Source organism: Neophocaena asiaeorientalis, unplaced genomic scaffold (genome assembly GCF_003031525.2).
Source record: "Neophocaena asiaeorientalis asiaeorientalis breed wild unplaced genomic scaffold, Neophocaena_asiaeorientalis_V1.1 scaffold67, whole genome shotgun sequence".
NCBI lineage: Eukaryota > Metazoa > Chordata > Mammalia > Artiodactyla > Phocoenidae > Neophocaena > Neophocaena asiaeorientalis.
In genome coordinates, this window is record NW_020173731.1 from 5052655 (window position 1) to 5077948 (window position 25294).

At 38.5% G+C, this 25294-nt stretch overlaps 2 protein-coding genes across 2 annotated transcripts in view; one reads left to right on the forward strand and one right to left on the reverse strand.

Annotated features, from left to right (window-relative positions):
• Positions 1 to 4337, forward strand: part of PACC1 (proton activated chloride channel 1) — a 33668-nt gene extending 29331 nt beyond the window's left edge. Inside the window, exons 7-8 of the mRNA XM_024750905.1 lie at positions 1827 to 1934; positions 3595 to 4337. Of these exons, the coding sequence (XP_024606673.1) occupies positions 1827 to 1934; positions 3595 to 3756 (270 nt within the window). The 3' untranslated portion in view covers positions 3757 to 4337. The remainder of the gene's footprint in view (positions 1 to 1826; positions 1935 to 3594) is intronic.
• Positions 4338 to 6432: 2095 nt separating this feature from the next.
• Positions 6433 to 25294, reverse strand: part of PPP2R5A (protein phosphatase 2 regulatory subunit B'alpha) — an 85721-nt gene continuing 66859 nt past the window's right edge. The window contains exons 4-13 of the mRNA XM_024750904.1: positions 24035 to 24127; positions 20510 to 20640; positions 18331 to 18390; positions 17298 to 17406; positions 16210 to 16263; positions 11069 to 11119; positions 10661 to 10780; positions 10445 to 10572; positions 9416 to 9517; positions 6433 to 7618 (exon numbers count right to left, since the gene is read on the reverse strand). Of these exons, the coding sequence (XP_024606672.1) occupies positions 7486 to 7618; positions 9416 to 9517; positions 10445 to 10572; positions 10661 to 10780; positions 11069 to 11119; positions 16210 to 16263; positions 17298 to 17406; positions 18331 to 18390; positions 20510 to 20640; positions 24035 to 24127 (981 nt within the window). The 3' untranslated portion in view covers positions 6433 to 7485. The remainder of the gene's footprint in view (positions 7619 to 9415; positions 9518 to 10444; positions 10573 to 10660; positions 10781 to 11068; positions 11120 to 16209; positions 16264 to 17297; positions 17407 to 18330; positions 18391 to 20509; positions 20641 to 24034; positions 24128 to 25294) is intronic.

Genomic DNA, 25294 nt, shown 5'->3' on the forward strand with positions numbered 1-25294 from the left:
GATCATCCTGGACCAGGGCTCGAACCTGTGTCCCCTGAGTTGGCAGGCAGATTCTTAATCACTGTGCCACCAGGGAAGCCCCTCTTTTTGTATTGATTTTTAAACCTCATCCTTTCTCTATTCTTGAATGTTTTAAGATGCATGTGACATTAGAACGGTGATAGTAATGTTATGTCCCTTCTAAGAAAGTTGTAAATATGTCAGCACGTGCTCAGAATTCTTTACTAATGGGAAGCGTGATCAAAAAGCTTTCAGCCCCCTGACCTGGGGCCAGGAGATAGGCCGTGATCCTGGGGGGCAGCTGGAGAGGATGTTGGAAGAAGGCGTAGCACCGGGGGTGGAGGGATGGAGGGACGGGACGTTTTGGTTGCCTCAGCAGGGCTGGTAGGCAGTCACCACCCGAAGCAAGGCCGCACCCCTGCCTGTGGGGCTTCCACCTCTGCAGGGGTGCTGCCATCCTGCCAGCATTCCTGCCCAGGGCCCGGCCATCCCGCGTGTCGGTGGCTGGATGCCTGCAGAGGCAGCGAGGAGACAGCTCTGTTCTCGCATCCCCTCCTCCTCCTTGGAGGTTTTCCATTTGGGCCGGACTCTGAGGGGCAGCTTTAGGAAGGGGCTGGCTTGGAGAAGGACCCTCTCCAACCGACAGGGTGGATGGAAGCCGGGCTCTCGTCCGGGTCTGCCCCTCCCCACGCCGCGCTCCTAGGACGATTCCAGATTGGAGGCCTTTGGGAACAGCTTGAAGCCATTTTTCTTCAGAGGGACAGGGCTTTTTTCCTGCCTTAGGCAACGACCCCCTGGCAGTAGGTCCTTATTCGTATTTTGTAAGATAACCGTCATCTCCCGGACTTTTTCGCCACACTTTTCTCCAAGAACTCCAAGTTCTTTCTCATCCGGCCCCCAAATCAGCGGAGAAAGGGAGACTCAGTGTGTTCACCTTACAGTTAGGTCTCCCCAGGCTACCCGGCTCTCCTGGTAGCTCTAGCTGTGATCTGAAACGGGCGGGCCAGACCCCCGTGAGCCTGTGCACTGTAGGATGTTTGTGTGCCTCTCAGCGTCATCTGCATTGGAAGTCTTTTGTGGGGGATGTGAACTCTTTTGAACAAAAATTAAAAAAAAAATTTATAATGTTTTTCTATCACGTTTTAAAGTTTAAAATGCTTTTCCTGTGTGTTGTTTCATGACAGCCTCTCTACAACTCAGTAGACAAAAAATGTCCCCCAAATGGCATTTTGTCCCCCCATTTTATGAGAGCAAAGCAGAGGCTCAGACCAGAGGATGGCCCAGCCAGACTCTGGAACCCGTCTGCTCTCCATTTCACCTCACAGCCCCTGTAGAAGCTGTTAGCAGGCCTCACCAAGCACGCCTGCTCACCGTGTGTTGCCAGGGAGTGCTCAGCTGGGCAGAACTGCAAGGCTGTACTTGGTCCCCACAGACTGGAAGGGTTGAAATACTCAGCTCTTCAGGTCAAGTATTTTGACGTTTGGAATTTTTATGGCTTTTAGTTGTGAGTCTTACACAGTACTTTGAAAATGGTTTAATCAGGTACAGATACCTAGCGACAGATTTCAGTGACAATCCAAAACACCTATTGTGCACCCCAGATCCTGTCCGTTTCCTCAAAGAATGATGGAAACCAACGTAAAGCCTTGGCTCTGGGACCAGTCTCGGGATATCGTGTAGAGGAGGTTTTTGGCTCTCTCCCTCCAAAAGATGGTGCGAGGAGAGCCGAGGTCTCAGCTCCGCTAACTGCCCTCTCCTTCCCTGTGGCCCTGGCCAGGAAGGGACGCAGAAGCGGTGTAACACTGTTTTCTCTCCTCTCTACCTAGACCAGCGTGGTTAACTACATTGACCAGAGGCCAGCGGCCGAAAAAAGTGCTCAGTTGTTTTTTGTGGTCTTTGAGTGGAAAGATCCTTTCATCCAGAAAGTCCAAGATGTGAGTATTACCTCCGATCTTGAGAGGGAACTTCCCACCCCAAGGCATTTTGGTGCATCCTTGCGGGCCGTCCTCATCTTCTGTCATAGCGCAGATTCCTGTGTCTTTTGTATTTATGACGTTCATTTTCTATATCATTTGTGTTTAATTGATCTCGTCTTTAACCCTGGACTGTCGTCGCTGTGAACGTGAGGGCTTCGTCTTTGTTCACCGTTTATCTGGTGTCCAGCGTGGTGCTTAGTCCATCGTAGCCACTGAGTAGTGATAGTGAATGAACTAAGTAGAAAGCATTAAGCTAATAATCTAGATTACTGCTGTTGGAAGCCATTCTTCTTTATTGGTTCTCTGTAGGATGAGAGTCATTTTTGATTTGTCGTAAATCAGAGCAGAAAGGTACTAATCAGAAATTAAGAGAGCATCAATTAATGCCAGATCCCAGACTCACCATCTCAGAAGGGGAGGGGTGATGGGACGGCTTTGCCAAAAGAACATTCGTGAGACGCCATTTACCAGAGCCAGTCCCAGATCTGATACTGTTTGTTGTTTAGATCATCACAATGTGTCCTGATGTGCTCGTGGGTTGGGGGAAGACATTTCAAACCTGAGGCTCAAACAGGCAGGGTCTTTGTGATGTGGATGTGCCCCATGATCCCATCACCGCTGTTAGTCGTGGCCTGGCTGGGCCGTGTACACGTAGGCATGTGCAGACTCCCTGAATCAAGACTCCACGTGGAAGAATGAGCGCCTTCAGCTCCACACGTAAAATGCGTGATCCAACGTTTTTTAACCTACTGTGTTCAGTATGAAGTCCTATAATGGGCCAAGTAAAGCCCTGAGCTCGAGGCCGACTGACTTGCATCGTCCCTCAGCTTCACAACTGTCCTAAATGTTGTTGGTGGTGTAACCTTCATAAGTGAGCCTGAGGTCACCCTGCTGAACTGGGTCTTAAAGAAGTGCTGTGTGTTTATCAAGCGGGGAACTCAGACAAGCCATGACCTCGGCCTGAAGGAGTTGCACAGTCAGTGAGAGAACAATCTGGGCTGTAAAGGAGGTAATTCCAGACAGTAAGGACCTGCCAGAGGGGTTTGTGGGATAAATCTCTCTGCTCAAGTCGAGAGGGTTTTGGCTCAGTGGTCAGAGGAAGCTGTGAGGGGCCTGGAAGGATTAGTAACTCGAGGTGGGAGAAAAGCGTCCCGGGCAGGGCAAATTGGAGGGGCCCATCTGCAGGCAGGAGTCCTTGAGGTGAGTGGAGGACAGGCAGTCGCTGGACTCGATGGGAGGGGAGGTGAGAGTCACTGTGAGATGGGAAGCAAACAGGAACTGACTGTACAGATGGGGTGTATAGTTGGGAGAAGATTTGTCTCAAAGCGAGGTCAGTCACATTGTGGGTTAAGCCAGAAATTGAAAGCTCAGGACTGAGTACCTTATTTGTGCAGAGCTTTTTGAAAAATTTTTTTTTCTTTCAGGATCAATTTATTATGGGGAGGGATTAGTATTTTTCTCCTCAAACTGAGCTATGGACAAAGTATGGAGTTATGGCAGTTTTAGAAACCAGTTGTTTTTCTTGTTGCCTCAATAATTGGAGGGGCTCTTTGACAGTAACACTGAAAATCAAAAATGGAAGCCAACAGAGAAACTTGTGTTTGTTTCTGTTTTGCAGATAATCACCGCCAATCCTTGGAACACGATCGCTCTTCTCTGTGGGGCCTTCTTGGCATTATTTAAAGCTGCAGAATTTGCCAAACTGAGTGTGAAGTGGATGATCAAAATTAGGAAGAGGTACCTTAAAAAAAGAGGTCAGGTAACGAACCACATAAGCTGAAGTCGCTTGCGTTGTTCGTAGGACTGCCCGAGTTCATGGAAGTTCTCATCACTTCTGCTTTGGTAAACCTAGCTGCCAGCAATCCTGTCCTCACTTGAAGAAACGGGCCTTGCTGGGGGCCTGCCTGTCACACTGCAGCTTCTAACTGGTCCTCAGAGAGACTGTCTAGAGCCCAATGGAACAGATCCAATGGATGACCTTAACCATTATTTAAATATTTAAATTATTAATGAACATTTTTTGACATATGACATGAATAGGGTGTGTGGAAGATGGAATTAGATATAATCCAGTTTCCTGAAGGTTTCTGGAAGCTGCCTTCCTTCTCGGTTTGGTGTATAGTTAAGGTCTAACAGGATGATTAGGGCTCTGACCTTAGGTTCTTTCTCTTGAGATTTTTTTAAATGGACAGGAGAGTGTGATTTTCTTCTCCCCCACCAGTGACTTCTTTGGGTGTGGAGGTCGTGCTGTGGAACCGGTGTACCGTGTGTGAGAAATGCAAAACCCCTCACGTCTCTGGTGCCATCTGCCAGCCCCTGACACGCTCTCTTGTTTAATATTAAATGAGACTTTTTTTTAAAGCTACTAGAAGAACTAGTAATTAGATCTCTTGTGGACTGACTAGCCACCTACCTGTCTGGCTAGAATGTTGGTTGATGCAGGTATGAGTTCGGACTGATTAACATACAAAAACACTAGGACATGTGTACATAGTAGGTACCTACTCAGTGTATTTTGATGATTTCATTAATAGGTGAATAGAAGTTAGGTTAATACAAAAGGAATCAGTGTGCCAGTATGCATATCTGCTAAATCAATAGGCACCAGTACGCTTTCATTCCGTGACCTCCAAATAAAAGGGAGTGTGAGCCTGGACTTCCAAGATGGACGGGTCTGGACTCCCGAGGTACATCATGACCATGTCCAGGGAAGGGCAAGGTGGGCAGGCGACAGATGGCAGGTGGTCAGGAAGTGACAATAAAGCCCCATGAGTAAGCTGTGTTAGCTCTTCCTGTCCTACAAACCCCCGACCCATCTGAGAAAGGGGCCCTCAGTATGACCCTCAGAGCTTTCAGCTCAGCCTGTGACAGAGATGAGTAACCTCTGGGTATTTTTCACATGGTAGCCATTGGCTGATTTAAGGTTATGAAGATTATTTCCAGAGTTTTAAATTATTTACATGCCCTTTGCCTCCAAAGAGGACTTGGTAGCATTTCTTCAATTTTGTAACCCGGTTTTAGATAATTCAAAGAGAACAACTCAAGTGTGTGAGTGGGGCAATTTTAATCTCATATCTAGTTAGCAGCAAGAAACTGTGGTTTTTGGTTGAATTATTAAAAGTGAACTTGTGTAAGGAAATATTCCCTGCTATTTTTCTATGGCACAGAAGCAGGCACAAGCTTTAGCCTAGGTCCTGTCTCTATAAAATCTTATTGTAAGGCAAATACAAAGCCAGGCATTAAAGCTTACGTTAACAGCACTGAAAAACAGGTATGTGTATTTTTAAATTCTCTCTAAAGATGACACACCACTTTAATATTAAATAGCTAACAAAATTTGCTCCAATGAACATATTAAAACTGTACTTCCTATACTGTAGAAAGTTGAGAGACCTCTTGAACGTGCTTTCGAGTAAGTAGCTAATTAATTAGGAAGTGGGCATTTCTAGCTCTCTCTTCCACAACAGCTATTAGCTGCAGCCTGCCAGTATCTACTCTGGCTGCTCTTCAGTGAAAGAAATGTATGCCTAGACCATCCACAAAATAGACATTTAGACCCAACCGTCTCTTCTGGGGAGGCTGGGGCCTGCCTTTTGCTGTGTTCTGTAGCAGGGTCACCCTTTCCTCCTCCGTGTGCTGCCCCGAGTTGTCAGTAATCCCGGCCGGCCTTAGGTGAGTGTACAGCATCTGGCAAGAGCACTGGGTCCGGACGGCTGAGGTGGCGGCCATTTGAGAGCATCGTAAGATAGGAGCCACGTCCCGAAAGGAAGAGGAGTTTCTCCTGGTCTCACGGCGAGCAGAACGAGGTGCTTTCACAGTGACCTAGGAATAGTGTGCTAGAGTTGTTTTTCATGGATGTGAAAGAGTAGAAGCAGACACCAGTAGTTGAAAACTTTGTAACAATCTCCCTGCCCCCATAAAAAACAGTGCTATTATTACTTATTATAGATTTTGAGATTTATCCTCCTAGGTCTATTTCATTTTATTATTTTATTTTGGCCGCAGCGCACGGCATGTGGATCTTAGTTCCCTGACCAGGGATCGAACCCGGGCCCTTGGCAGTGAAAGCATGGAGTCCTAACCACTGGACCACCAGGGAAAGCCCATGGGTCTATTTCAGTTAAAACTATGTACATATGTACACACATTTAAGGTAAGTTAAACCCATCCTCCAAACATAAAGGGACATGAAGGAAGATGGAAGGATATCCTAGAACTTAGAATTTTATGTGAAAATTCTATACAACAGATATACTTCGGTAAATGGCTAGAACACTCGACTCTGGCACACAGTCTTCCTATTCTTTAACTGGTGTACAACCTGCAATTTGCCTTAAAATTTTCTCTATATACACGTATGTATGTACGTACGTACGTATGTATATATGTATGAATGAAGGGGGGCAGGCTTCTTCCGAGCGCCTAACCTTAGTGCTGAAAAAAAGCAAAGTCGACGTAAGGCAAAATACAAACATGGATTTATTAAATGCTGCTCAATCCCCCAATAAAGATCTTTCATTACAAAACAGTTTTCCACACAACTGCAAGTTAAGAGATTGGAATGGTACTCTGATAACAAAATGTGAGAAAATACTCGACCAAGTAGAAACATAAACGACTTCTCTATAGTCAGCTTTTTCAGAACCCTACAGAGGAAGCCTACTGCATTTCCTTTACACAAAGCCAGGCAGTGACAATGAGCGCTCTGCATCACCACACCGTGGGACTCAAAGCCTCCATCCCTGCATCAGGAGGTACTGGAGAAGGGCAGGTTGTGAGGACTGGAAAGGCCCTGCCTTCAGCCTTTGGGAGGAAGAGGAGGAATGAACTGAGAGGCAGGCTGTGTTCACGGCGCTGCCCCCACTAATCTGTGCTCAGCGCTCTGGGGAGCTGCAGATGAAGGGGGATGTCCATAAGGATCGATCTGAAGAATTTGGTTTACGTTCCCAGCTTTTATTTATAATTATTTGTGCTTTAGAAAGCCTGGAAATTTAAGGTTTTGCTCAAATTCCAGAGTACAGTGATACCTCTGTGAAGGAAGGCTTAGGGCAAGTAATTCCCTCCGTCATATTTCTGGGAGAGATGAAGGGAAGGATAAGAATTACACCTTAGTTTTACTTTACTAAGGTCTGCAGCAATGTGAAAGCACGTTATCAAAGGGAAAAATACACAGAGCATACTCTACTGTATCTATGTGCAACACAACCCAGACAGAATTCAAGTCATGATTCTCACCACTCCCGTAATGATTTCACTCGTATCACAGATGATAAAGCTCATTCATTTCTGTGAAACTTCAGAAGAGGGACACAAGTCAATGATTAGACAAAGGTTACAATGTACTATGGCCATGATATAGCACAGAGCTATGTTCAGTCCATATATTTGTTTCCATTTACAGTTGCCAGAAAAAAAATTGGCCTTTTAATTATACTGATGAGGTTTCATAATTTTTACATATTTCAGAAAAGTGTACAAAACCACCTATCCAACGGAGGTGAAGGCTTTTTTATTCATCAGTTGTATTGCTGAGAATACTGTGCATGTTGTAAGCACTGTTCTGCTTTTCTAGAGCTTTCTTCAGCTTTAGCTCCTCCAATTTTTTCCATAATTCTTCACGTTCCAATTCCTTCTTTTTCTCCCTGTAAATCAAGACTTTTGCAGTTAGAAACTTTTATTTCAGAGCTTGAAGAAACATGCTGTTTGGCAGTTGGCTGGAGAACAGGCTGTCCACTCACATTTCACTTAAATCCCTCTACTAAAGCATTTGAGACTTTATATTACCTAGAGCACCGCGTCACTCATCTTCATCTCCTGAGTGTAATACCATGTCCGTGTGGCTCCTGTACCAACTGAAAGCTATCGTTCGCCTTCCCTCCCTGCATTTTATCACCACCACCACCACGACTGTGGCATCATCTGTGCTTTATGGTTGGCAAAGTACTTAGTCACCCCTTGCAGTAAACCCCTTGCAGTGGGGTCTTGCCGACAGACTGAAGGGCTGGCCACGAGTCAGCCTGGAGCCGTTTCCAGGTGGAAGTCATATCCTTTTGGCTCCACGTCACTAGCTGCCAACCAGTCTGTGTCTTACTATGTCTTGTCTCCTGCATGTCAGAAGGAGACTTTAAAGTTTGAATAACCTCTCTAAAAAAGCAAAACTCAAAATATGCTGCTTCAACTACTTAATTTCAGTTCTAAAGAGAACATTTCTGAATAACTTGGACTAAACTATTCTGAAGGGCTATATGAACACGTGAAAAAACCATGGGCTTACCGTTCTGCAGCTACATATGTTTTAAGGGGACAAAAGTGCTGATTTACGCAGCCAGTAAGATAAAACGATCGCTCTTGGTTATGTGAAATATGCATTTTTCAAATATAAGTTTCATATGATCCTAGTCATTTTTCCTTCTTCACATTGCTTCTTGGGACTCAAACTATGTACCCAATTTCTATTCCTGCCTGAAAGGTGCTATTTAAAAGAAATAATGCATTGAGTTAGTTATTGATGGACAAGGATGGCCTTGAAGAAGAGAGATCCTTTCTCTACTTGCCACCAGAAAACCAGGACTAGGAACTTACAGTCAAAATAGATCAGCTTTCCCAAACAGAATAGTTAATACACTTACTAGAAATAAATGGGCTCAGGTACAGCAGTTATTGAAACTGAAATAAATATATGAGGAGGAAGTGATTTTTAGATTATTTTGTAGTAATTTATGAAATTTTCAAAAAGAGGTAATCACTAAGCCAAGTTCCTAAATGCTAGTGTGTGCGACCATTTATCCACTAAAGTACATACTGCAAGGAACCAAGTAATAGTATCAGCCACAGAAATATCCTTATGTGAGCTTCCCCTTCCCAAAAGGGAACTGTACTGGCTTTAAAATACCACTTTGTTAAAATGTGAAGCTTAAGAACTATCAAGTTATTGTGCAGGGAACAGACGAAGAATAAGCTCACTATGGAAGCCCATGTGGACAAAAGCCGTTCTCCTAACTGTGAAAATAATTATGTAAAATAGTATTTAAAATCCAGCATAAACTGTATTTCACAATGCAGATGTTATCATACTGATAAAGTCTGAGGCTCAGAATGAGATAAAGAGAATTTATGATCCACATTAAAATCATAATCTAACCATTAGGAGTTTACCTGGAAATGACTTTAAAGTACTTATTAGAGACATTCAAATTGAAATGCTAAATGTAATTGGCTTTTTTCTTTTTTGAATTTTATTTATTTTATACAGCAGGTTCTTATTAATTATCTGTTTTATACATGTTAGTGTATATATGTTAATCCCAATCTCTCAATTCATCCTACTGCAGCAATTGGCTTCTTAAACATGATTTTAACTTAGAATACCTTACTGGACTGAATCACATTCAACTAATCTAAAATGTACAGATCAGTCTATAAATAAAAATGTCAAATACCTTTGTCTTTCAGCTTTGTATGAACTAGTAAGATCATCGAAAAGCTTGCCGTTCATCTCCATGAGGGTTTTCAGCACATTGTACACCAGTGCTACAATGGTCCTAAAATGAAAACAAGCCAGTGCTGGGTTACTGATGCTACTAACAGATGGAAAATGTAACACTATCCCCTCTGAAATGGGTTAGATGCTAGCTGACTCAGTCAATCCATCTTAGAGCTGACAAACTGAAGTTCAAGAAGTTTAGTAATTTGCTCAAGGTCACACAGCCAGTGGTAGTAAAGATGGTCGGTCTGATTCCAAAACTCCTTCCATGATACAGTCCTTCCCACTGTATCATGCTTAGATTAAACCCTAAAAATGTTATGGTCAGCTTCCTGTCTGCTCTAGAGTCTACTATCACAAACCCCGAGTAACAGCATTAAAAGAAATTTGAAAAAGATCCAATTACCGTAACTTGTAAGAAGAAAAGTAAAACACAGGATAAGGGTGTTACAGAGTTTAGAATGTATACAATCTAAACATCACTGATGCGACCTTGAGCACTGAAGCTTCCCCCTGGGCTAGGCCAGCTATGGGGGTGAGACTGGATACTGGCAGCACACAGTCGCCTGTGCATCCTCTGCAGATGCTGGGTTGGTCTCCCCAGCAGGGTTTAACCACACACTGGTACAGAATGTCACACCAGACAGTCCCTAGATTTGCAATTCTAAGTTGAAATTAAGAACATACAGGAGTTCAGGGTTTCTGAGCAAAAGCCACCCATTCTCCTTGCTTGGCCCTGCAATAAACCTTTCTCTGCTCAAAAAAAAAAACAACAACAAAAAACAAACAACAAAAAAACCCAGAACATACACACATACAACTTCATAAAACTCAGTGCAGAATAGAATAAAACTATGTGACGTTAACCTTGGGATCAATTCCAAATCTGTACAGGTTTCATAAGTATGAGTTATGAGATCAAATGACAAAGAGGTCAAAAAAACAAAAACACAAAAATAACACAATCAACATAAAAGACACTTACGGATTCCAGTGTTCTTTGGAGATTTTGTACAAACTGCCAAACATAATTGGCAGAATTTTATCAATATTCTCCTCAATCAAACTAAGAATATATTCATTGTTCCAGAAGTACAGCGCCCTTTCTGCAACCTAAAAAAAGACATTTAGAAATGTCAAAACTAAAAGAGAAAAGAAGTAATAGTATAAAGTAAAAACGGCTTCACTGAAAACATCATACCTGAAAATGAGAACTGGATACACACTTGGATATCTGCTTAAAAAGGGGCTCTTCAATTTTTTTGAATTGTGTTGGTTCAATGACATCTAAGATTTCTTCAATTTCTCCTAAAAACATCACCTAGGTTAAAAAAATTTTCTTTTAAGAAACATGACAAATTACATGATGTTAATATAGAAAACACAAATGAGAAGGTTAACCTACAAATTAAACAGTGGATGAAAAAACTCTTGGGAGTATACGCAGTTTACTATGATGTACAGATATTCTACCAAGTCTCTCTAATCCCCACAGAACATCTCCCGCTTGGTAGCAGTGATGATACACCCAGCCCAAAGAAGCATGGTTTATAGCCCTGAGATTGAGAAGTTCTAATAAAATGCACTGTTTTTGTTGAATGAAATGCACCTCTTTCTGACTGCATGTTTTTGGCCAAAATTTCAACAATCCTCTGATCACCTGCAAAAAAGGGAAAAGTTTATTTAGCATGAATTAAGCAAAGAAGCTGGTTAATCTCAGGAAATTTTAAATAATTGTGATAATATCAATATTCATTCTGAAGGAGAACAACAGCATTCAATAACTACGTATAGCCCCTTACTCTGCTCAGCTTCAGACTTCTACCAATTCAACAGATACTTATTGAGCGCCTTTGTACCAGATACTGTTCTAGGTGCCAGGGACACACTGATGAATAAGACAGAAGGAGGTCCCTGATTTTCATGAAGCAGGAAGACCAACATAAGTTAGCAATTAAACTTATAAATAAAATAATTTTAATAGTAGTAAGTGCTACTTTCTACTAAGAAAATAAAGTATGAGATAATGACTTGGTGGGGTGAGGAAGGGAGGTTATTTTAAGGAGAAATTAAGGAACAGATAATTCCTGTTATTTAAACCATTATGAAGCACCCAAAAAAGCCAGAAAGCTCCCCAATTTATTTCATGGCTGGCACAGTCTTGATAACCCAAATACAACAAAACAAGCGATTGTGAATTTAAGTAAACATAGTTGCAAAAATCTGTATTAAACCGAATGTAACAGTATATTAACAGAATGCTGCTACCTACCCAATAACTTATTCCAGAAATTCCAGGATGGTTCAACTCATTATAGTTATAGGTTAAAAGGGGGGAAAAAAAACTGTATGATCATCTCAAAAGATTTTGAACAGTTATTTGATTTTTTGATTGATTATATATTCTGATAACAATTTAGTAAGATAGAACTAAGAATTTATCAGAAACCATCAGCAATCAACTTATATAATGGTCTCTTGGAAATTGGCAGTAAAACCATTTGGACCTGGTGCTTTTGTGGAAATAAATCTCTGACAGCCTTTTAAGTAAATTTAGTTATTGGTCTTGTCTAGTAATGAACACTCATCCAAATTAAAACTGGGGAAGAACACTGTTCTGGAGCCAATCCAGTAAGATAAGAATCTGATGAATAATGTTGAAAAGGGATATCAGAATTATACTTATTTGTCTAAGTGTATGATAATTATATACCGCTTAAATATTAAAAATGAAAAATTACTAGAATGAGTAGGAAAATTCAATATGTGGTCAGATAAAAGATAAGTATGTAAAAATCAATACCTTTTAAAACAAAGTATCAGTTACAATAATCAGAGAAAAATAATTAGAACAATAAGGTAGCATGGAAACTGACAGAGAAGATATATGACACAGAGGAATATCTAGACAGACTCAAGTATATATGAGGTTTTAATATATGACAAAGGTGGCATTTCAGTTCCTGGGAAACAGCTGAATTAGTCAATTAATTGGTGGTACTTGAACTGGTGGCTCACCAGTTAGAAAAAAAATGTAGCTCCTTTGGTAGGCAGACTCCTGAAATGATCTATGATCCTTCCTTCCTGAATTCACACTCTGGTGTAGCTGAGCCCTTCCCCGAAGTGTGGACTGGCCTGCTGACTTGCCTCTAACCAACAGAACGTGGCAAAAGGGACAGAATGTCACTTCCATGAGAAATTTACAAAAGATTGTGACTTCCGTCTTATGAGCAGACTCTCTAGGGCCTTCTTGTCTTGCAAGCTTTGATAAAGCAAGCTGCTATGTTGGAAAGGCCCAAGTACCAAGGAATTGAGGGTGGCTGCTGGGCAACAGCATCTGAGAACCAAATGCTAACAACAGTCACGTGAACTCAGAAGCAGATCCTTCCTCATCTGAGACTTTATATGCAACCCTATACCTGGCCAACACCTTGACTGCAGCATTGTGAGAAACCCTGAGGCAGAGGACACAGCTAAGTCATGCCTGGATTCCTGATTCACAGAAACTATGCAATAATAAATGTTTGTTGTTTTAAGCCACGAAATTTTGTGATAATTTGTTATGCAGCAATAGAAAACGAAAACAATTCCTTACCCGTGTCACACAAAAATTTCAATTTCAAATGATGGAGTGGGTTGAATGGTGGCCCCCAAACAGATATGTTCATGTCCTAATCTCTGAAATCTATGAATGTGACTTATTTGGAAAATGGGTCTGTACAGATATAATTAAGGATCTCAAGATGAAAGCATCCTGGGTTATCTGGGTGGGCCCTAAATCCAATGACAAGTATCCTTGTAAGAGATAACACAGAGGAGAGACCGAAGAAGAGGCAGCAATGTGATATTGGAGCGATGCAGCCACAAGCCAAGAACACCTGGAGACACCAGAAACTGGAAGAGGCAAGGAACGGAATCTCCCCTAGAGCATCTGGAGGGAGTGCAGCCCTGCCGACACCTTGATTTTGGACTTCTGGCCTTCAGAACTGTGAGAGAATAAATTTCTGTTATTTTAAGCCACCAAGGTTGTGGTAATTCGTCATGGCAGCCCTAGGAAACTATTATAGATGGAATAAAGTTTTTACACGTAAAAACTAAATCCATAAAATAACTAGAATATGATACTAGAGAGTATTTTTATAATCTCAAAGGGTAGAAGGATTTTACTTAGCATGACATCAAGGCCAGAAGCCATAATGATGAATAGATTCCACTACATAAAAAATTTTTAGTTCTTTAAAAAGACAAATATTAAAAACAGTATATTCAAAGTTAAAAGGAAAACTCCAAATGGGTAAAAAAATTTGCAAAATATAATAGGCAAAGGCTTAAAAGTAGGCAAAGGACACAGAAATATAAATGACTAATAACCATATAAAAGGATGGCTGTAATAATTTTTAAAAGCCAATTAAAATATTTCATACCTATTAGACTAGCAAAAATTTAAAACAATATTCAGCACTGGCTGATAAAGGAAAATAGGTACCTTCCCACACTGTACTCTTTGACCCAGCAATATGGTTTTAATTTCAGTAATTTGGTTTTATATTTTTTTGAATTTTTTATTTTATTTTATTTTTATACAGCAGGTTCTTATTAGTTATCCATTTTATACATATTAGTGTATACATGTCAATCCCAATCTCCCAAGTCATCCCACCCCCACCACCCCCACCACTTTCCCCCCTTAGTAATTTAAAAAAATTTTACATACAGTAAAATTTTTTCTGTTTTTGGTGTACAGTTCTCAGGGTTTTTTATACACACATAGATTTTTTTTTTTTTGGTAACCAACGTTACAGACAGGACACAGAATAATTCCAATACCCTAAAACATCCCCACACCCAGCAACATGCTTCTAACAATGAAAACTCCAATAACTCAAGTGTCCATGAATTGGGGATCGATTAAATATGTTATGATAATCCATATAATGGAATTTGATGTGACCAGTGAAAAAATGAAGCAGATTAATACGGAAAGATATCCACATTATATTGACAAGTGAAAAAACCTAGTCAGCACTGTCCCATTGTTTATACATAAATATATGTACAGAAAAAAATTTATAGAAATATATTCACCAATTTATATGGTTATCTTTAGGGGATCCGATTTTAAGGAACTTCCTCCACATTATGCTTTATGATTTTGTCTTGTGTGAACCAAATTAACACACTACTTTCATAAGTGGAAGTAACAATAAAGTCATTTCCATTTTGGAAAATAAAATAATTTCAATAGAAGATCTAGGGACATAAAGAATGTAATAAACTACCTAAAGCTCTGACTTATTTACAATTTGTAGGAAGCTTTGATATGAATGCCAGGCTCCTAGAAAATGAGTATTAGGGCTCAAACCCAAGTACTATGGCCTTAATTTTGGTGCTAGAATGGCCTATAGTAGAAATTACAAGATCTCTGTATCTACAGATCTTTATGAATTGAAAAATATTTTCCTTTGTCAACTTGAACATTTTACCTCCTCATGGTGCTCCTATTTCTATTAACCCAACTCATCTAAGCCAAATGTCCGGCCCTCATCTCTCTCCCTAACCTTTTACTCTATGAAAAGAAATCAGCCGTCTCCCCGATCCACTCCATATTAACTTAATTATATTTATATCTGTTTATTATTCACCAAGTATGAACCATGTTATGGGTTTTCTTTGTCTCAATTCTAATGAGAGTTATCATGGATTTGCATTAAGTTTTACTTCACTTTAGAGGTTTATGTGATTTCATGTAAATACTGGGCTTCTAATTCTCCTATTTGTCTTTAAAAACTGTTTTTAGCTGTTTCCAGAAAGAACTGCAAGCCTAAAAAGTCTAAAACTCTTAAACATCAGGGAGTGGAAAAATATCTTTCGTTCCTTTACACAGACAAAGCTCAAGTCAAAGGGAGAACACTAAGTACATAATTTTTTTCAAGTGCCCCTAGCCTCAGAAAACTCTAATATAAAGAAAATCATATAATTTAAATCCTTCAAACCCCTTGCTATTCTTTAAGAACTGTTAGTTTAAATATTTAGGATACCTAGAAAACACTCTCTCAAAATACTTACTTCACCAAGGTTAAAATGTTGTTTTCTATGTTTTTATCCTTTTCTGTTTTTCCCTGAACTTATCTTTTGTTTTTCTTAAATCTTCAATTTTCATGATAACATTTTTATTCCTGAATCTTTGTATTATAGACAATTAGTAAGCAGCAGAATTCGAAGACTGAATTGCTATGTTGAATCATAAAGTAAACAATCTTTAATTCCTAGATTACATCTTAATCACCAAAGGCAAGGAAATGTTTTCAATCCCTATTATGTGGTTTACCGTTAATAAGAGGGGAAATCCTATTTCTAAAGAAAACACAAAACTCAAGGGAATAGTTTTGGGACCCTTACAGTATGTTTTAATTTCAAAAGGTGAATGAAGATTAAAAAGACTATCACTGAAGGTACCATGTATATAAAATTTCACTGTAGTCATTTGATCCTGTCCTCACATATCTTAACTACTATATATTAACTTGTAATCTACATTTAAGCTACTCAAGACATATATTATAACTCATGAGAGCTCCCCATCCCAATCTTGTTCTCTGAATACAGATTAACCTCACTTTCCTTCTTCTAAATGATTTTAGTTTAAAATATATTACTACTACTGTTTGGTACTCTATAAGGGAATAAAGAAAGCTAAAATAAAATGCTACAATGTAGACCAAAAACATAAAAATAAGTAAAACACTTACAGGTTCTGTTAGTGTTGTATCTTTCTCCAGGAACTGTACAACACAGTAGGCTAGCTAAAATACAAGGGACAGTTTATAAATATTACTGAATGAAATAACATTTAGTAATGCAGGATTTTTATATTTAGCTAACAAAACTACCTCATTTTGACAAACTTTATTGCAATATATAAAAATGAATATACTCATAATTGTGCAAGTAACTTCTACTTCAAAAAAGATGTCCTTGGGCTTCCCTGGTGGCGCAGTAGTTGAGAGTCCGCCTGCCGATGCAGGGGACGCGGGTTTGTGCCCCGGTCCGGGAAGATCCCACATGCCGCGGAGCGGCTGGGCCCGTGAGCCATGGCCTCTGAGCCTGCGCGTCCGGAGCCTGTGCTCCGCTACGGGAGAGGCCACAGCACTGAGAGGCCCGCGTACCGCAAAAAAAAAGAAAAAAAAAAAAAGATGTCCTTTTTTCAGTAGTAACTTCTGAATATTAAGTTAACTGAAATATTAAAGAAAATGTAGTTGGACATATCAATCTTTCGATATCATTTAGGTGGCAGACCAGTTCTTTGGGGAATTAAAAGCACTGCCTTTGTCTTACAAATCAGAAGTGTAACTATAGCACACTAAATTAATAGATACTTACACAGATAAATAAAGTTGACTGAAATAAGACTAGAGCTAACATTTTAGTTTTTCAGCATGTTTCTAACATGTACGCCTATGCCGATATGATATTATTCTTTGAGTATTAATAGAGGAAACTAAAACCATTCTCTAACTAGGTCATTGAGGCTAGATGGAACATTCTGCAGATATGTGGGATTTATCAAAGTCACACAGTGAGTTAGGTCAGGGCCTGGACCAGAACAGAACTTGATCTTTCCTATATCTATACTTACAGTTCATTCAGCTTATTTAAGAACACTAAATATCATAATGCTTTAAAAATTATGATATAGTAAAAATTTGCTTTGGGCAACTTACAAACGCAAATTGCTTAAATATACTTAAAATTGCCACCTCAATACTTCTCAGTTTCTCTGCCTTTATATCAGTCTTTGAAACAACATTCATTTCACCTGAAATCTCCTGCAACTTACCTGAGCATGAAACAAAGCTAATCCTTTTGCAGTATGCATAGGAATAAGAACCTTCATTAGAAATTGTTTATGTTCTGCTTTCAGTGGCAATGCAAAGCCATTGATAATACTGGAGGGAAAAAAAGGCAGGGGAAGGGTTACGTAGTTACTACTTTATTTCTAAAAGTTATTACATCCCCAAGTACCTAGGAACTGCTCTGCTTCAGTCCTGGTGTTGAATGACTTACTCATCAGCAAACTACGTTAGACTATCACTATGAAGTCTGCTCCTTTAAGTCATTCAGTGATCCCAAAAGAAAACGAGGACTGCCAATTTAATGTCCCAGTAAGCAACTTTTTGTTTTCTATAAAGCCTATCACTTATTCATGCCTTTATTTTTCTTCTCTAAAGCACCGGAGAGTCAATATCACAATATTGTTAGAATTTTCAATATATTCTAAAGTAAATGGGTAGTTTCTCTTACTTTATTGAAAGATCTGAAATTAAGAAGTAGTTCTCTCCATAATCATTCTCTAAGTATTAACAGAGGAGACAAAAACCATTCTCTAAACATAAATAGAGGGTCTAAACTTCTCTCATGTTAATACTGCTATGTGGTGAATAAGGAAGGCAAAAATGTTCATATAAACTAAAATCAAAGGCTGTAGATTCTTCTAAAAAGAACAGATGTACAGGAATGATCTATCAACATCTGAACAAGAACTCCTGTAACTTCACCAAAGATTCACTATAACTTATTTCATCTCTTCCCAATCAGATCCTATAGGTTTCTGAGGCAGTCTGGCAAGATCAGGCATAAAATATGCCACAGCTTCAAAAGCACAAGTCTGTTCTGAAACAGATGTCTTGCATGGCACTATTTTAATATGCTGACCCCCTAAAAAGCTATAATAAGAATTCAGTTGAGAAACTATGCCTTATACTATATATTCAAACTCTAAAATATGAAATAATTTCTCCAATCCCAGCTACTTTAATACATAAAGCATTCAAAGTTACTTAATTCTTAAAAAGAACAAAAAACTGACCTACCTTCCTAATATTTCAAGGAGTTCAGCAACACCATTGAAATGCTCTGTTTCATATATAAACCTAAATTTAAAATAAAGATAGATATAAAGAAAAATCAAACATCATAAAATTAAACTGAGAGAAAGATGTAGGAAGGTACAAAGAAATCTAAGGGGCAAATATAAGAAATGTTCAAGCACACTTTAGGAATGAATTCTTTGTAAGCTATTTTGCCCCCCAATCAGTTACTTCTTAGCAATCTTATAAAAGGTCTATTTCCTATTAAACCACATATACTTTTGCTAAAATTTGCTATATATTAAGATAACAATATAATTTCATCTGGAATATTTTATTTTACTTTAAAATTTATAAGAAAGATGGGTCTTCTCAAAGAAATACTTTTTAAAATAGGAAACCTCTACTCATACATAGGTAACCCTAAGAGAAAAGGACTCATGTAATAAAGCCACTTTTACTCAGAATTTCTCTAAGCCTAAACTACACAGGCTGACTAGCTTTCTAAGATTAGGGTCGCCTTTAAAGTAGGGAGTCATAGACTCAAATGATGACAGGATAGGCAGGGAAGATACCATAAATGACGGGCAGGGCCCCAGAGAGAACGACAGAGAGCTGGACAAAGATGATCTCTCTAGAGGAGGCAATATTTCTCATCTCTGACTGTTAACAGTGTGAAAATGCTAGCCTAATTTTGCCACATTGTCAACTCAAAAACAAACCAAACCTGAAATTTGGGTATTAAAGCAAAATCTCCTAAACTGAAGCAACTACTCAATAGATTTCATTGATAAAGTAGTCAAAAGATAAATTTAATTAGCTTTGTCAGAAAATCCAATGAAAATACTGCCAAGAGCTACTGATTTAAGTAGTATTTATACAAAATTTTTAAAACAAGTGCTCAAATAGATAACAAGACAAACTCTCCTCTCAATAAATTTTAAACATCAGTAACACTGGTATTATCTATTAAAAACTGTCTTCATTACTACTATCCACTTAGATGAGAAGTTACAAGAAAAAGTTAGATGCAATCAAATGATATCCATAAAACAGGCTAAAAATGACTCAAATACTATCAGTTAAGTTTCTAAGTTTCAGACTTTAAAAAATTAACCTATTGCACTGCTGGTGGGAATATGAATTGGTTCAGCCACTATGTAGAACAGTATGGAGGTTCCTTAAAAAACTACAAATAGAACTACCATATGACCCAGCAATCCCACTACTGGGCATATACCCTGAGAAAACCAAAATTCAAAAAGAGTCATGTACCAAAATGTTCACTGCAGCTCTATTTACAATAGCCCGGAGATGGAAACAACCTAAGTGCCCATCATCAGATGAATGGATAAAGAAGATGTGGCACATATATACAATGGAATATTACTCAGCCATAAAAAGAAACGAAATTGAGCTATTTGTAATGAGGTGGATAGACCTAGAGTCTGTCATACAGAGTGAAGTAAGTCAGAAAGAGAAAGACAAATACCGTATGCTAACACATATATATGGAATTTAAGAAAAAAAAATGTCATGAAGAACCTAGGGCTAAGACAGGAATAAAGACACAGACCTACTGGAGAGCAGACTTGAGGATATGGGGAGGGGGAGGGGTGAGCTGTGACAGGGCGGGAGAGGGGCATGGACATGTATACACTAACAAACATAAGGTAGATAGCTGGTGGGAGGCAGCCGCATGGCACAGGGAGATCAGCTCGGTGCTTTGTGACCGCCTACCTAAAGGGGCTTCCCTGGTGGTGCAGTGGTTAAGAATCTGCCTGCCAGTGCAGGGGACACAGGTTTGAGCCCTGATCCAGGAAGATCCCACATGCCGCGGAGCAACTAAGCCTGTGTGCCACAACTACTGAGCCTGCGCTCCAGTGCCTGCGAGCCACAGCTACTGAGCCCGCGCACCACAACTACTGAAGCCCTGCACCTAGAGCCCATGCTCTGCAACCAGGAGAGCCACCGCAATGAGAAGCCCGTGCACCGCAACGAAAGAGTAGCCCCCGCTCGCCGCAACTAGAAAAGCCTGCATGCAGCAATGAAGACCCAACGCAGCCAAAAAATAAATAAATAAAATAAATTTATTTTTAAAAATTAACCTAAAAGAACTGGAATAAAAAGAAAATATGGAAGGGAAAAAAAAGTGCTGTGTATGAATATACAACCAATTTACCTGAGGAAAATGTTGTTAATTTGTTTTCTGATGAATGCTCTTAATCCAAGAAATTTCCCATAAATTCGATGCAGAACCGTCTTCAGGAAGTCGCGTTCTCTGGGATCTTCACTATCAAAAAGCTCCAGGAGCTTTAAAAAAAATCTGAGAAATTACTTTTTAAAAATAATCGGGCTAAAACTTCACTCTATTCTAAACTTGATTTTAAGATAATCCACAAAAGCTTTAAAAGTTTTAAAAAGATTCTGCCTCATCAGATTGACTTTATTCTTGCTAAATAATGAAATAAAGAAAAGCTTATGGAGTATTTTTTAAATTTCATTTTGAAAAATGACACGTAATAAATAACATAAACACTTCAAGAAGTGGAATATTGTTTTTTGGCCTTGCCACTCATTTTAAAATGCTGACCTATTCCTGACTACTAAACACGGCTCATAATTTTAAAGTGTTGAAATGAAATGTTTTTTGATAGTATGTCAAAACTACATAGAGAATCTTAAGCTTGTAGACCGCAAATTGTTAAATAAATGAAGTTTAAAAAATACACATGCACAAATGCATATTTCTAGTTTACTAGGCAAATTTATACAAACTAAGGCTTCTTTTTTTTGTGTGATCTTACACTAAAAACATTCAAGTCACCATGCCAACAGTTCAAAGATTAATATTTAGTTAATAGGTAAAATATTGGTAGATATATGCTAACAGAGTGAAAATCATTCATGAAATAACACTGAAATAAAAGATGAGACTACAGATTTTTATTTAAAGTCAGCTTAGCAAATGGCTGAAAAATTTTAAACCAGTTCAAATTGGCCAAATCAGCATTTTACTACACCTCTACACAACTCTTCAGCAAAGGCAGGACAAAGAGATCTTTGAAAAATTTAAAATCACAAGCTCAAATTTCCATTTTAAAACGGTAAAGAAACTGAAATTCTTCAGTCAAAAAAAAGTATTACTGTATTTTAAATGAAACACTGGATTTTCTTAGGAAAAAATATACAAAACCTCTCTTTATAGAATACAATTACCTATGAAGTTGTCAAGGAGTTTTATGTTCTGTACTTTGGGATTGGTAATTACAGTCATGATGGCATGCTCTGAACCTCAAGTTCTTTTTCCATTCTGTCTTGAATTATATGTAATTGTTTACATGTGTATCTCTTCTACAAGAGTGGGTATTCTTTGAGAGTAGTGATGACTTTAGTCACATTTATATAACCCTAAAGTGTCTGGCTTATAGTTTGCATTTGTTGTTTGCTAGATTATTAAGTACTGCATGCGGCTCCAGCAAAAAATATCCATAGAGTATGAGAATTTATGTTAATATACCTAATTAAGTCACTTTAAATTATTCTAATTAAAATAGCTAAACTATTCACTTAAGACACTCAAATCCAAGTTCTGATGTTGGGTTTACTTGGAAGATATGCTTTGAAATTAATAAAAGGAACCCTTCATTGTTAAGGTTCCTATGTCTAATTCAAGAACAAACATAATGTAATACAAGTTGATCCTCAGGGTCAACGTAAAATAGTAGAGAACAGTTGTTAGCTAAGTGTCAAATCTATTTAAGTTATTTTGAAATACTACAATCTAAATAAAACAATCTATTTATATATAATCAAATATAATCAAATCCTGATTGTGCCATTTTCTAGCTCTGTGAATTTGGATATGGTCTAGCTCTTTATATAAAAGCAAATGACAGTGCCTGGCACATAAAAAGCACTCAGTAATTCTTAGCTTCCTTCTTCTGAAATCCTATGATTTGAACATAACCTGGAACTACACACTTGTTTTCTTCTCTTGAAATGATAAATGTCCAAATTTATACTTTAGATTTTTCTCCTGTAAGTCTTAAACTTACCACCTAATCAAATAGTTTCAAAATACAAAAGCTGAGAATTCTCATAGTAATATTTATGGAAGCAACATACTAAGAATACCTCAGAGCAGTGATCTGTGAAATCACAGTGATATAAACTGCTAGAAACAAATTATTGGGCCTTGGCTTCTCAGATAATTCAGGCACTCAGAGTAGAATGTAGAAAATGGGTCCTACCCTACCAGTTTTCTTCTTGTTCCCCCTCAAATCCACTGAATAATCCAGCAGCCAAAACACCTCAAGCTCCAGAGTGAGGAAGCCCTAAGGCAATTGTTCCACTCAACCTGCTATTATCTTAAATACAATTTAACATGGCATTACTAAGTTCCTTAATACACTGTATTCCTTCTGTAGCACACCAAGAGCTATAGAAGGAAATAAATATGCATTCATTTGCAATTACCAAAATAACATAGCTCCATTTAATCTGACTGCTTTTAACTTGTTATTGAAATGAAATTAACATTTTACTGTTAACACACACCTAATATTTCTTCATAGTTTATGAAGAACTACTTGAATGGCTGAAGGACATATTCTTGACAATATTCTTCATTTATCAATGAAGTAGCTATACTTCACAGCTACTAGTCAAAATACTTTATCTGGTAATTACAGGAAATGACCAAAAATGAACTCCAAATATGTGGAACTCATGCTTGTATAATCTTTATGCTAGGGGACACACAATGGTGGGAAGAGGGCAGCAAACGTCCTTGTAATGATCTTTAATCCTGGCCTCAGCACTTCATTACAACCCTTCCACCCATCTCCTACCTTTCTTTAAAATGCTAATTAGTTTAGAAGAGGAGAATTCCTAATGAGACCCAACTTACAGATAAGTATTTCAAAAGAGAAAATGGACCCACAGAGGGTTTGGTCTGCTTCACAATTTTGTCTAGGGCCAGCAAAGACCACATAGTTAAAAAGAGGCCTTTAAATTGTTGAAAAGATTTTGAAAATAAAAATAAACACATTCTGAGAAACTAGTTTTGAGTATTTAAGGTTCCAAAAGAACCAACTAATAATCAACTTATAAAAAGAAAGAAGGTATCACACATGTTTAACTCTATCTCCTTTTCTTCTTAAAGATCCCATTTTATCTGTGGTTTAGGAACTGGGTGGCTAGAATGCCTAAGATGGGAAGGGGGGAAAAAAAAGGAAAGGTAAGTGACACTTGATGATAAGAAAGGAGCATAAAGCCCAAACTTCTAACAATAATTCCATTTCTATTTTTTCCACCCTCTGTCATTTCAAAGTCACGGTGCTTAGAACCATATGTCAAGTTCAAGCTCAAAGACTTAAAAATTTTAAAAAAGGTTTCCCCCCTAGTTATACCAAATTTTCTAAGTTAGATATTCCAGAAAGGCTTGCTTTTCTGGTCTTTATAAAACAACTATGAGGATTTAGGAGTGGATAGGATAATTTGATTGACTTCACTAGAAGGCCACCCTTGATTAAAAAATACTCTTGTGTTCTCAAAGCTACTTACTTTTATTTTCATTGCCTGGCAAGAATATTAAGTGCTGTTAAAACAGAAATCCTTAAAGTTTTGAAAGACTATTTTAATCACAAGTTAATAAATCATTGCTAAGATGAATATAAAAATTTAAGACAGAAGAATTCCTTACCTGTTGTACAAACTTCTGATCAATGTATCGCTTTGCAATGCTAGGCTGGAAATCAGGGCTCTCCAAAAACCTTAAGAAGAATTCATACACCAACTACAAGACAAAGTGAAATAAAAGCTAAGATGGTGCCTATAAAATTTTACCTTAAGTCATTACTTCACACCAAAAACATACCTCCCTTACCAACTTAGTAAGGATATTTCAGATCTCATTAAAAAATGTCATGAGTTGGTAACAGTTTTGAAAAAACTAAATATACATGCACAGTTTGGTCTCCTAAGCTAGTAGATTTGGGGATTTATTTATTGTGTTGCATCATTCATTGAAAATATTAACTTACAGGAGCCAGAAAACAAAGATAATGCCTATAAAATATTTAATTTACAAGACTATTTTGCACTCCATACTCACTGGGAACCCTTCTCCAGTGGACCACTAACCTACCTCAGCTTAATCTGCAGAGTTCCTTAAATGCAGGATCAGAAACCTCCAGGTAAGAGTAAACTGAATTATAAGGGGCAGTGTTTCAATACCAATTAAAAAAAAGAGAAAAACTTCAAGTCTTTCTATAAAAGTACAGTGGGAAAAAATCCACACTTGGGAAGCAATGAACCGAATCATGTAAGTACAGGGCTCAGGAAGAAGTGTCTGTGCACCACAGTGAATAAACTGGAAGTCCTAACAAGCCCTCTACTAAAAAGTGCCAAACATCTTAAAAATACAGTATTCCCCGCTTAACCATGGGAGCTAAGTTCCAAGACCCCCCCACTGGATGACTCAAACCTCAAATGGCACCAAACCCTATTTTCTGTTCATATCTTCTAACCACAAATTTAATGACTCTTCCATCTTAACTAAGCACTGTGGCCATAACTTTTGCAGTCTGAGGTGTGACAGCAAAACTAGCATGATTTTTTTTCCTTCCTCAGAATTTCACAGATAGAAGATTCATTCTTACCATAGATCTTAGCAACCTCAGCATATGCTTTTTTCCTTTCCTTATTAAGTTGAGAACTTTCGCCTTTTGCTTAAAGGAAGCACTTTACAGCTTCTCTTTGGCATGTCTAAACTGCCAGCATCACCACTCTCGCACTTTGGGGCTGTTACTCAGTAAAACATAAGGGTTCCTTGAACGCAAGAACTGCAATACCATAACAGTCGATGTGATAACAGAGGTAGCTCCTAAGTGACTAATGGCCTGGATATGCTGGACAAAGATATGATTCACATCTCGATGGCAGATTTCAACATGCTACTCAG